This window comes from Melopsittacus undulatus, chromosome 9, assembly GCF_012275295.1.
Source record: "Melopsittacus undulatus isolate bMelUnd1 chromosome 9, bMelUnd1.mat.Z, whole genome shotgun sequence".
Classification (NCBI taxonomy): Eukaryota; Metazoa; Chordata; class Aves; order Psittaciformes; family Psittaculidae; genus Melopsittacus; species Melopsittacus undulatus.
This window is the reverse complement of record NC_047535.1, coordinates 42221844-42234446: the sequence shown is the minus strand read 5'-3', so window position 1 is coordinate 42234446 and position 12603 is coordinate 42221844. Positions and strand designations below refer to the sequence as shown.

Here is a 12603-nt window from a genome sequence, read left to right as displayed (position 1 = left end):
GACTAAAAGTCTTTTCTGAATCAGCATAGCTTCTGCCTTACCAAACAGTCACACAATACCTCTAATAGCAGATAAACATATGATTGTACTGTATCCTGTGGAATTTGGTAATTCCATATACCTTCCACTCAGGCTCTCAGAGCAGCTGACTGTGGAGCTAAACTTCACATCAGTTCACATGTCCTATAAGAACTGTCCAGACCAGACACAGCACAAAATAAACATGTTGGTTTATTTCATCTCTTTACAAAGTTCCCACACAGAGCAGTGCATGCAGTTTTAACAAAATTCAGTGCTAGTCATTTACTGAGCTTTATGGATGTCTTCATTCCCCTGTGCCTTGTGAGCCTCACAACAGCCCAAATGTCAGCATAAAGTCTTCACTTTGGAGATTACTTTAGGTATGAGTTGTCTAGTCTTGTCACATTAACACTGACAAAAGATGAGGTATGCTAGTCAGTTATCTGCTTGTAAAAATACATGTACAATAAGGCTACTGTAATTATTATAGTGTATTAGACTGAAAATACAAACAAGGCAGGATAGCTGCAACAAGGAAAAACCACTTTTAAAATGTGGAAGCTGAATCCACTGATACTTTATTTTTAATGTTGGTTCCAAAACAGCTCTGAGTTACAGTGCAGGGCATGGTCCTCCTGACCAGCAAACAGCCTTAAATATCTACCTCACACTGCTTCTGTTAAAACAGTTCCAGGGGTTACGGTTCCCTGTCTTAACATCTCTTTTCTGCTACCTTTGTAAATTTTGTGCCACAGGGCACATTTTATTAGCTTATGACCTTTGAGAATCCTGTGCACCTTTCACCTGGTGCAAAGTAGCACTCAGGAACTAAAAATCAACTCTAATAAAACATCTTGGTATAAAAACTTCATGGTTTTGCTCTGCACACCTTTCAACTTCAGATTTAGGCTACAGTAAGATCAGGTGTCTTTAACAGGCGACTCATACATTATTTTGATTAGTTACTAGTGCTGTTAAATGAGGAAGTGGCTTGGTTTTTTTAAACAAGATTTCTGCAAGTCCCTTCCTCCGTCAATTTATAGCAAGCTAAAACCAGAGTCCCTGCTTTTCAGGTAGTGCAATTATTTGTGTCTCTACACTGTTATACAATGCTTGGGTTACAGCTGTGCTAATTAATATGTATTGTCAGAGACTTAGTTAACACATATCTCATTCCATTAAAGTTTACACTTCTGAGTAAGTCCGCTATTAGTGCTATGCAGGGTGATCTGTATGATTTCCTTTATTTCAGCTTTAAATAAATACATCTTGTAGATTAACTTCTCCCTTCCGCCCTTTCATACACCGATGCCTGATGATGGACCTCTGCCAAAGATAAAAACCCAAGCAGCTCAGACTCCCATCTCTTGGAAAGACACAGGCTGACCTAACCCAGAAAGTGATCCCACATTTCTGATACCAGCCTTCAGAGCCCAGCTCTAAACCCTCCTGCATTACCAGTGCTGGCCATCTCCCAGGCATCCCTTGGACCACAGGATCCCAAGATCACTCCAATTTGGAGCTTCTTACTTAAAACAGACATGCCTTCAAAAGCGAATTGAATATGAAACAAAATTGCTATTTGACCCTACTGCAACCACAGACTGTCTCCCAGCCTTCACAGAATTCCAGTTCAGTGGCACTTCAGCTCTCCATTGTAAACAAGATTTCTGTTCCTTGAATTCTACAAAAAGAGAGTTCCAGTCTCACAAATGACACACATGATCATTCGATCACCCAGAGAAGGAATGTGCAGATTCCATAAGATAATTAGGAACTGGAGGATCACTCCTACTGTAGTCTGAATGGTGCCAGCCTGATGCTCTTCTCCCTGGAAACAAGTAGGTACTTGTTCTCTCAAGCATGGCTCTGAAGTCAACCGAGCATGCACTATTATTGTAGTTTGTGCTCAGAGCAAACAAGGAAACTAAAGGTGATGAAAACACAGAATCCAGGTTTTTATAAACACATTAAAAAGTTACTCATGTTAAGATCAGTTAGAAAGTTCTCAGTCTTAAAATCCCTTTTACATATTAGCATTGCACAAAATTGATCTGTATAGTCTGCACCTCGGAGAGCCACAGTAGCCTTTTAAGAGCGCTTTCTGCTAACACCATCAGGCACTGAAACACTGCACCGTAACATTACTGGGGTGCAGAACTTGAAAAGTTTTTGTCTCTCTTTAGTTAAAGCCCCACTTGAAGGGCCAATACTGTTGTAACAGAAAGGGGGAAAGAGAACAACCAACATTGCAACCATTTCCAAGTCACAGTTCCCTTTTAGCACTTAGCCACTTTGACCAAAATAAACACACAAGACCAGGCAGCAGAGTGTTGTAACAAGTCATTCCAGAATTCCTTAACGCAAGTGTCTGGGACCAGCAGCATACCTCAGTGATTCTTTCAAGACTGAGTAGTAGTGGAAATGCCTAGCCAAAAGTGCATGAAAGTCAAGACTTCCCCAATTCCCTCTTGTGATCTGTACTCCTCTTTGTAAGTATCTGCTCTACCTTCCCATATTTAACAGCAGATTTAAAATAATGGTTACCAAGCCCTGTTGTTTCAGCAGCTGGATTTCTCCTTCTGCTTTGCTAGTGTGCGCTTCAATTCCTTTAAGTTCTCTGTCAGTACCTCCACCTCATCCATTCGTCCACTATGTTTGGCATCAAATATATAAGCTTTGATATTATCTATCTGTTGAAGAAGCAGTTCTTCCTCTATAGCCTCCTCTACAGAATTCTCACTGTCATCCTCCATTTCAAAGGGATTGGTAGAAGATCCCTCTTCAAATGGATTCCCAGAATTCCTGCTGCCCCCTGGTTTTTGAAATGGATTTTCATCCTCTTCAAAAGGATTTGAAGTACTGCCAGGTGCTCCATTAGTCTGTTCCTCCTCCTCCTCATTTTCAAATGGATTATATTCCTTTTTATCACTTTGCAGAGCTGTGTTTGAGAAAGAAACCATTGGAGAAGTGTCTTTGGCAAATGGGTTAGCAGGATCTTCCTCTAACTGAGGGGTATCTGCTTCATCTTCAAAGGGATTTAGACCAGCTTGCTGATCTTGGGCTCTGTCACACTGTGGGACATTCTGGGGTGCAAGTGTGAAGACCAAGTGATCTTTAGCTGGCAGCTGCTCAACAGCAGGAGTTTCAAACCCTGGATCCCCTCTGATGTGAGTAATATCCAAATCCAGTGCACACACTGTCAAGTTACGGTTCTCATTTACAGCTCCCTGCTGATGCTGCTTGACTTCTCTGAAGTCTAAGGAGCATGTCCTTGAATGCTGAGACATGAGTTTGTGGTGCTCTCTTTCCCACTCTTTTTCACAAAGCACCTGAAGTTCCTCCCTCTGCATCTCTTCCTCTTCTGCCTGTTTTTTTGAAAGCTCAATAGCTTTCAGAGTTTGTTGTTGATCATACTCATCCTGAAGCTGCCTCAGGTTCTCTTGCAACATATGGACCTCATCTATCTTATTCGCAGCCTTTGCTTGCTTAATAAAGGATGTAATATTGTCAATCTGCTGAAGAAGAGGGTCTGCTATCTCACTCTCATGTGATATGCTAGATGTAGGTAACCAGCCTTCAGATTTCCTGACTGTTTCTTTTTTCAGGTGAGTTGCATCACCATTAACTGCAGCTGCAGATCTGGAGATGAAATCTTTCTGCTTTTCTTCTTGCTTTCCTTGTGTTTCAAGAGCCACCTAAAGTGAAGAACACATAGTAAAAGAACACCATGACCATGAAAAATCCTGTTCTAAACATCTGTATGTACAAGCAACTCACTGATCTTAGACATTGTTGGCTGCCACTGAATCAGCTGCATTTCTGGTGACTTTGCAGAGAAAACTTATTTTCATAATACTACCCAAATGCTTCCCTTCAGTTTGTTTGTGATGATATTGAGCAAAATCCCATGACTTTTGCCTCTACAAACTTAAAGGCAAGCAGAAGCAGTGACAGTACTTTAGAGCAAGAAATGCTGAATGCAGCTGTGCAAAGAGTGCTCTACAACTCATTTGGACAGCAACTATATCACACCTGACTACAGCAAACATCTGTAACAGAGCATCTTGTGTTGAAGGCCACCCGTATCATTAGCTTTTGGAGTGCAACAATTCTTATGTCTCAACTTCTACCTCAAGATAAAGCTGCTTCAGTTTACAATTAGTGATATCTTCCCTCCTAACCAAAAAAATCCTTTCTCTCAAGAAGCATCCTTATTCCCATATATCCTTTTTCACTACCAAAAGCAGCCTCCAAATTCTACTTGTGCAAATGAACTCCAGAACACAATCTGAAAACCCATGTAAACCAACACACATAGTTTAGGGCTGCAGAAACAGCACATGCCACCAAGTCACTGCTGCTTTCTGGAGGTGTTCAGCTGCTCACTACACACCTGCTTATGTTCTGGATGACACAGTAACTGTCTTACATGGGGCATGGAACAATCTGCATTAAAAAAAAATTAAAAACTGAAATCCAACTACGCCTATGAGGTTTAAGCTTTTGAAGGAGCCCCTGATGCATGATGTAGCGGATCTTAACCTGTCTTACCATATGCAGTCTTCTCTTCTTCAGTTCTTCATACTGATCTTTGGTTGGCAGTGACATCAGGCCAAGCAGTTTCTCCTGGCAAAAATTGAAACATTTACATTGTTGCTTGCAGGCATTCAGCCAGTTTTCAAGTACTTGAAAAGAGAGATGCCACCAACAGAACATCCCACAAACAAAGAAAAAGTACATCTACACTGCAGTCACTGCTGCAAACCTGAGCAGGTTTTTGCTGCCAGAGCTATCCTGCTAGCTGGACATCTCAGCAAGAGACAAAGGCAAGATTCACACATTCTCTTAGGTCACTAAACTGCACTGTCTGTATTCAAGCTACCTCACTTTTGGCTGCCGTAAGTCATTAGGAGAAGCAATGACTATGCAGTAGTACATACAGACTATATGGGGAACTAATGACTATACAGAAAATGTCTAGAACTAAACCTCCTGTCAAAATCATTGCAAGCCACAGGGATGCCTGGCAAAGAAGAGAACACTACATAAAATCTACATTCAACTCATAACATATGCTCCATTACCTGAACAAAAAGCGTAGCTGAGTATCTTATCATTCTCTGCAGTTGTAGTGTTTTAGGATGAGGCTGGGGATCTTCATGCAAGCCTAGACTCAAAATCTTCTTACTGCATCAAACCAAAGCCTCATCAGTTCAGAAACAAGGGTGAGCAAAAGCGCAACAGAAGGGGAGTGAGACAACACTGGATGAAAATTCCCCATGTTTTTAGGTAAAGCATTTTGGAGGTTACAAGTTGTAAGACTTCCCACTCACTTTAAAAAAAAAAAAACCAAACCAAAACCAAACAAAAACCAAAACCCAAACAAGAAAAAAAAACCTGTGCCTCTATTTGTTTCCTCTGTGCTTAGTTATTTGCACTGCAGAGAAATGCATGATTTTTAAGGCTGGAAAAGGAAGTAGAAATTGATGGTGCAAAAGAGAACAGCATCTACCTTTTCACACACTCTTTACAGCTGAACAAACTGATTGTCCATACCAATAAGCAGGTATGTGATACACAAGTAGAGACACCAATAGTTGGGAAAACTACAGAGAAGTCAAATAGACACACATGCTGGGGGAGGGGGAAAAGGAGAGATCTTTTACCTTAAGGCATCTATAAGTTCGTATACTTTTTGAATCTCCACCCTCAAGTCATTAGCATTGTCAAGACTGTAGGTTGTCTCCCCAGCACTAAGAAATAAATACAACTTTAGTGTAAGTCATGCTTCCAGCTAACAATACACACAGCACTAGAAGTTATCCCAAGATGACTAAGATTTAACAAGAGGCAACTCTAAAGGGGTTAAAGGATGACACATAGAAGTATGACAGTAGGAAGTGGCAATGTTACCATCCACAGTTAACTCAGTGCTACTCTGAAGAGCGGCCAGAAGATAACAGATAATCTAACACTGCTTTTCTAATAAATTACACACTCTTCAAGGTTTGGCACAGTTCCTCAGTCCTTACGCTTCTGGGGAAGTACATACATACATACATTCATAAACAAACTCAGCAAATAGGGCTTACTTCAGTGATTCTGCCATCCTTATATACTCTGGTGCCTTCTGGTCAACCTTCTCCATGCAGAATCGGAGTTTCTTGTTTAAAACAAAATATATGAAAGAAGAACTTCCATTAAACACGCAAGTACATGCTGACATAAACCCTGCACACTGTATGTGCACATTCAAAGTTAACCATGAGAAAAGCCATTTAATTATTCACGATGACAACAAGACCCTCCAGTCATTTTTCCAACACAAACGGCATAGTCAGGAACAGGGAAAGACTCCCTGAATTTCTGCAAGATGAATTTTGCATTCAAAAGCTGTTACAATGCATGGCTTGGACAACTTCTAGCCTTAAATCTCTTCACAAAGAGCACCAACTCCCACTAAGGTGGGGGGGTTGTGGACTCAAAAGATACCTAATGATTGTCAGTACCTGCTTTCAATGCAGAGCTGAACAGTGTTCCAACCATACACTCTTGACTGATCTCACTAGTTTAAAAAAACATTTGCCATGAGTGTGATGACAGTGCTGACAATATTGAGTCCTGTAGTGCCAGTGCAGCCCAAAGTGCACAGCATATCATTGGTTTAAACAAGAGCTGTTCTGAGTAATCCCAGCTGACACAGTTCACAATTTTGAGAGGTGCATCTCAGAACTATCAGTTTTAGAGTATGAGAGTGAAGATGCATCTTAAAGTGGTGCTATCATGAGATACTGCATGGCAATTAGCTCCATTTCAGACGTATCTTTGTTACATGGCATAAGCACAAAGTAGAATCTATTCTAAAACGAGTGTTAAATCATCAAGTGCTTGGACATGAGATAACAAGCCTGAAGTAGTGACAACCACAGGCAGATACACTTAGGATGGAAGCAGCAAAGACTCTGATTTACCTCATAGAGTTTCACAATCTCTGGAGTGTGCTCTTTCTCATCAATCTGTTGTTCTCTTTTCAACAAGGTATCTTTGCAGTGCCGACAACATCGGATTCGGTCATCATCCTTCTCATCTAGAACTGAGCTCACACTGCTTATGCTGCTAATGCTGCCACGGCGGGAGCCATGGACACTATTAGGTGAGGAGTTCGGGCTCGTATGAGAACCCAAGGCCTCTCTGCTGGCACTAGTGAGTTTGCCTAAAAATTACACACAGTAAGTTTTACAGCAACTGAAGAAGCCAACACATTTTACGGACACAAATGAACTGCACTTTAACAGAAACTTTACATTCAGGTCGTATTACAAAACCATATTACAAAATCTGCTGAAAAAGACACACAGGGAACCTATGACAACGAGGCTGCAAGTCAGAATTTGGGTCTTCACTGTAAACCTGCTCCATCCTAGAAGGAGCTAGAGAGCAGACTGTTGAGAAGCACCTGCTTGCTTGTGCCTAGAAGCATTCTCACGTTGGAGCTTGCACAGTTATAGCACAGCATGTGCAACAACAGGTACCTTATGCTGCCCATGTTTTGTGCTTAGCTGAGCTGTTTGGAGACTTCACCTTATTTATTTCAACAGAAAACATGGTCTCCTTGCCAATGTGCTGGATGAGGAAATTAAAGTTTGAAGGGTTTCTTAAAGGCCTGTGGCTGAATTTCTTTAATGTCAGCATGTGGACAACCACGGCAAAGACTGGAAATACGTGCAATAGTTTCAAGTGTCAAGAACCTTGGCAGTTTTAATTCCTAGAGCTTATAGCTTCATAATTATGGTACCTGGTAGACTCAAATACTAAATATTAATTGTATTTACTAGTAGTATATACTACTACTACTTCTAGTAACTTTTTTAGGGTTATGTAACACTCCCAAACCTGAAGAATGAATGGAGACAATTGATAAATCATTTTTACTCTGTTTCACAGACAAGTGGCTGCATGATGCTGAATGACACACTAAGGACCAAGTTTTCCACACAGATAGAATGTTACCAGCAGCTTTTTTTTTCTAATGGCAGAAAGGCAGGACAGAGTTAGCACTAAGTGAGGTAAGGAGAGGAGGAATTAACATTACACACTGTACTTACTTGCCAAAGGAAGACCAACAAGTTCCATGCACTTCTTGCACATAATAGACCCACAGAGGCGGCAGTGGTGACGTCGGTTTCGAATACCAAACTTATTGCCGCAGTCTGGGCAGAAGGGAACATCCTGGTCACTGACCCAAGGCACAACAGACTTCTCTATAGCTGTGACAGGGCAAGAGCAGGGAGAAATACACACAATGTAACATATTAATTCAATTAATTCCTCAGCTGGTTAGACTACAAGAACAAATAGTCTGAGGTAAGCTCATACCAACCTCTTATTTTGGCTGACTCGGTGTTTGCTCTGTCAAACGATGTAAGCTAGTAGGAGATAAACAACACATTCAAGAAAATGGTACTTTTGCAAGAAAAAACCCCAATACAGTCCAGCCTAGTAAGAAAAAGAAACCTATAGGTTTGAAGAGACAGGAATCTCAGCCTGTTCTGCACCTGATTTCTGCAACTTCCCTATGTATTTCTAATGCAATATTCATAAAGTAGTTCCAAACAATGACATCAAACCTCTAAAATCAGAGCATTCTGGACATAATCCTTACAGCATCCAACATTATCTGAGGCAAAACGCAAGTAAACCATTGGTAGATTTTGAAGAATGGGAATCTGGAAGAATCATGACAAATAAATCAAGGAGAAATTTAGCAAAAGATGAATATACAGGGAAATAAACAGTTCCTGAAGCAGGTGGATATAGTATCTTGAAACTAGTGCACAAAACAGAAGTCAAATGCACAGGACGGGTTTGAACCAAGCACAGTACTCAAAGATAAAAAAGGAAAACAGTAATGTGTGAACAGAGTATTAGTTTAGTATCCTTTATAAAGGTGGCTGCTAGATAAATGAGCACACTTCCTACTAAAGATATATTAAATATTAAAAAAATTATTAGCATCAAATTTACCTTTTCTAACCTGATTATTAACTTATTGACTTCTACTACATAGTGATCAATCCTGGCTGCTCGGTGTTTCTTGAAATCAGAAAGATGGCTTCTCATAGCACCTGGAGAGATAGCAAAAACGTATTCACAGTCACCCAGGTGTTCTGAATGGATTTAAATGCCCCTTGAAAGACAGCTCTCCACTACCTATGTCTCATGTTTAAATTTAATTTTAAAGACACATTAGAACCCTATATTTTCATGGTGCTGCCCTAAATAGAACATGCAGGTTAAAGCCCAACCTCCAGGCTAGCAATAAAACAGTATTTTCTTTCTCCTACAGAAAACAACAGGCGCCATGTTGAAGACAACATCTGTAACAGTTTTTTCCGCTCTTCATCCCTCAGTTACATCTGGCAAGCAATTATCAGCTAGTAATGTTCTCACAGCCAACTCTACACAATTCCATGCAGCATCAGCAATACTGTAGCACTGTAGATTAAAGAAAAATCCCTGCTGTGTATCACTTTCGAGCTCTCCTACCGACTTCCTGGGGCTCCCACATGTATGGATCTACTCCACCATAGCTGAACGACTCATATCGTTCCTGAGATCCAGAATCAGTTCTGTCATCTCCTTCTCGTTTCAGCAATTTCTTCTTCGCTCTTTTGGCCTTCTGGACTAGATCTGAAAAGGATAAACCCAAGTTACCAAACATGGCAGGTAGTCACATGAGGTTTCTCATCTTTTAGCACAGATTGTTTTCCTTGATGACAGTTTTATCCTCAACATATTCTGCTTAGAACCAGAATGTGGATCAGGGAATCACAGATGACTTCAAATCCTCTTTGTTATCTATCACAAAGTGGCACTATGTTCCTAATGACAAACCAGTAGTTTTAGACACTCCATTCAGGGACTTCACTGTAAAGAAGTAAGCTGTCTTTAACTATGGGACCCATTTCACAGCATTCGGGACCTCATGCAGATAATATCTTCATTCTCTTAATTCCTGATGACTTTCTTCAGTTTCAAGGATGTTCAACATTGTCTTGTACGAACTACAAACTAAGAATTTCAGTGTGCTTGTACACATAAATACTTTCATAAGCACTAAACAGCCACAATCTCCTGTCAATGTTGACAAGAGGAGGGCAGTCTCCTGAGGCTTGAAACTCGAGCTTCTGCAGCTACGCTCTTCTCTGTACACTAAGGAGAAGCTGAGGGCTCTACTCTTCTTGCCAGACACATTCAGCTGTGGAAGTTATGCTACCTCACAAAATGACAGTCAGTGATATAAAACCCACTTCTCAACAAAGCTGTCAGGGATTTCTCCTCCACCCACCTACTCTCAAGCCAGCACAGCAAACACCAGCTAGACCCTGCAGTTCAAGTTTACACCACCTAAATAGAAAACAGATTTGCACCTGAGACCTCAAAAGCCTGATATACTCAAAAAGAAGCAGGGATGCTTCATGGCTTTGTCACACACGCAAAATCTTTTCAAGCGATCCTCATAATTTTGTTTCCCATGAAGTCCAACTTAACCACCTCAATATGACACAACTGAATCAGTACAGTGATTTGTAAGCATTTCCAGAACTCCAGTTAGAGTAGTTGGAGTTGAGCACAGTCCCTACAATAGGCAATTTAAATCAGTGGTTCTCCTGGCCTTCCTTCCAGAAGGGACCTCATTGGATAGACCTTGACATGAAAACCTAGGACAGAAAGTAAGCAGACAAAACCAGCATCCTTTATGCAAGAACATGTATGAAAGATGGCCTGAGAAGTCACAGTACACTAGTTTAGATTAAAAGAACAGAGAGGACAAAATCAAAGCACAGGTGTTTTGTATTAAATAAAAGCATTTTGGAAATCTTGCCAACCCAAGTTGTTACTTTCTTTCCTCTTATCCCTGGAAAAACCACGTTGTTATTTTGGTTTAAATGCTCCATGGAAGCACATGTGATTCAGCTTTTTGCAGCACTGTACAGACGTGAGAACACAGCTGCAGTACTGAGCACTCTGCCTTCACTGTCCAAGAGCAGCACAGTGCCAGGAGCCAGGAAGCAGCCACACTGATGGAAAGCAACTTAAAGATTTGTGAAATATTCTGTGCTGCCTTGAGATAGACTTGTTAAAACCACAACATTTTCACTGAGGAAAGAGGCCTTTGAAGTAACAGTCATCAACCTCAGGGGAAAAAAAAACAAGAGGCCAAGTAAAGATTCAAGGAGGCCAGGCCACCCTCTCTCATATAATAAACACAAAGGGCTTTTCCAGGGAACACACCACTTTATCACCAGGTTTGGCACATTTTTCTCTCAGTGCAAGATGATGCCGAGTACACAAAGGGGATAAAAGGGTAAATATTTTACTTAAACAGAATTCAAAGGGGTTTAAAGACCACAGCAGCAGTCAGTAATCCACAGCACAAACCTGGGACGTTCCCAGCAGCTACTGCCAGCTCCACTCACAGTCTTCTTTTTTTCCTCAACAACCTTTCTGAACTTCACGCACTTTAACTACAACTGCACTTTTACCTACTGTCTGACCACGGGATTAATAACTCGCTACCTGTCAAGTACCAGAGATTCCTTTTATTCGGCAAGGCCTTCAAGTAAAGCTCAGGAATTCATCTGGGTTGCAGTATAAATTAAGAGTTTTCAGATAAAAACAAAGCAACCCAAAGGGCCAATAATGTCACGCACAGAAACAGACACTTGAAGAGTGATGGTTTTTAGCGGCTGCTTCCGAATATTTTTATCGAAAGTATGGGAAATAACGTAAAACTTCTGCCTGGGCCTGAGGTACCGCGCCTGGCAGAACCGAACGCCCTAAAATGCCGGTGGCGGCTCTTACTTTTGAGTTGTGCTTTGACATCCCTGTCCTCGCGGGAGTGCTCCTCCTCGTAATGCGTCTGGAGCTGGTAGAACGACTGCAGGTCCTTCAGGCAGAGCGGGCACAGGAACCCTTCCCGCATCTCGGCCGGGTCCCCGAAGGGCGGCGGGCAGCCGGCCGCCATGGTGCCGGCCGCAGGCGGGCCGCGATCGCTCTCTAGGCTCAGCAGCAGCGGAGGGGCAGAGCAAGGCGCGGCCGCCCCGCAGGGCCGAAGCGCGGGGTCGGCATCGTCCTTGGCGGCTTTCTGGAAGAGACGCGGGCAGTGGCGTCAGGCGGGCGGCTGACGGCTTCCCCTCCCGCTCCACAGCGGTGCCGGAGAGGCTGAGGCCTGCTGGGCCGCGGCGGGGCCAAGCTGCGACCGCTGAGGCGAGGCCCGGCCCGGCGCTGGCGGCGCACTAAGCAGGACACACGTACCCTGTACCCACCGCGGGAGGGCGCGCAGGGAACAGGGCAGGGCCCAGCGCTCTCGCCCACCGGCAGAAGGGCAGCCGGTACAGGCCCCAGCCCGCCCGAGGGGCCGGAACTCGGGGGCGCGGACGGGGCTCACCTCGGGCCTGGCTGGAGGCACGTGTCAGCAGCGATACCGGTACCGCACACACACCGGTAGGCCCCCGGCTGCCCGGGAGCGGTAAGGAGCGACGGCGAGTTGGGTGTGCACCGAGATATCGATGGGCG

The 12603-nt window shown here is 42.8% G+C and overlaps 1 protein-coding gene across 1 annotated transcript; it reads right to left on the bottom strand.

The window, feature by feature from the left end:
* Positions 1-208: 208 nt before the first annotated feature.
* On the bottom strand, positions 209-12579 carry RBSN (rabenosyn, RAB effector). The gene is made up of 12 exons (XM_005145801.3): positions 12476-12579; positions 11890-12172; positions 9571-9714; positions 9049-9149; positions 8405-8450; positions 8130-8291; positions 6996-7237; positions 6117-6187; positions 5691-5777; positions 5109-5211; positions 4576-4650; positions 209-3719 (listed from the first exon to the last, which is right to left on the bottom strand). Exons 2-12 carry the CDS (start codon positions 12050-12052, stop codon positions 2583-2585), a joined length of 2331 nt encoding a protein of 776 aa, XP_005145858.2. The 5' UTR covers positions 12053-12172; positions 12476-12579; the 3' UTR covers positions 209-2582.
* Positions 12580-12603: the final 24 nt, after the last annotated feature.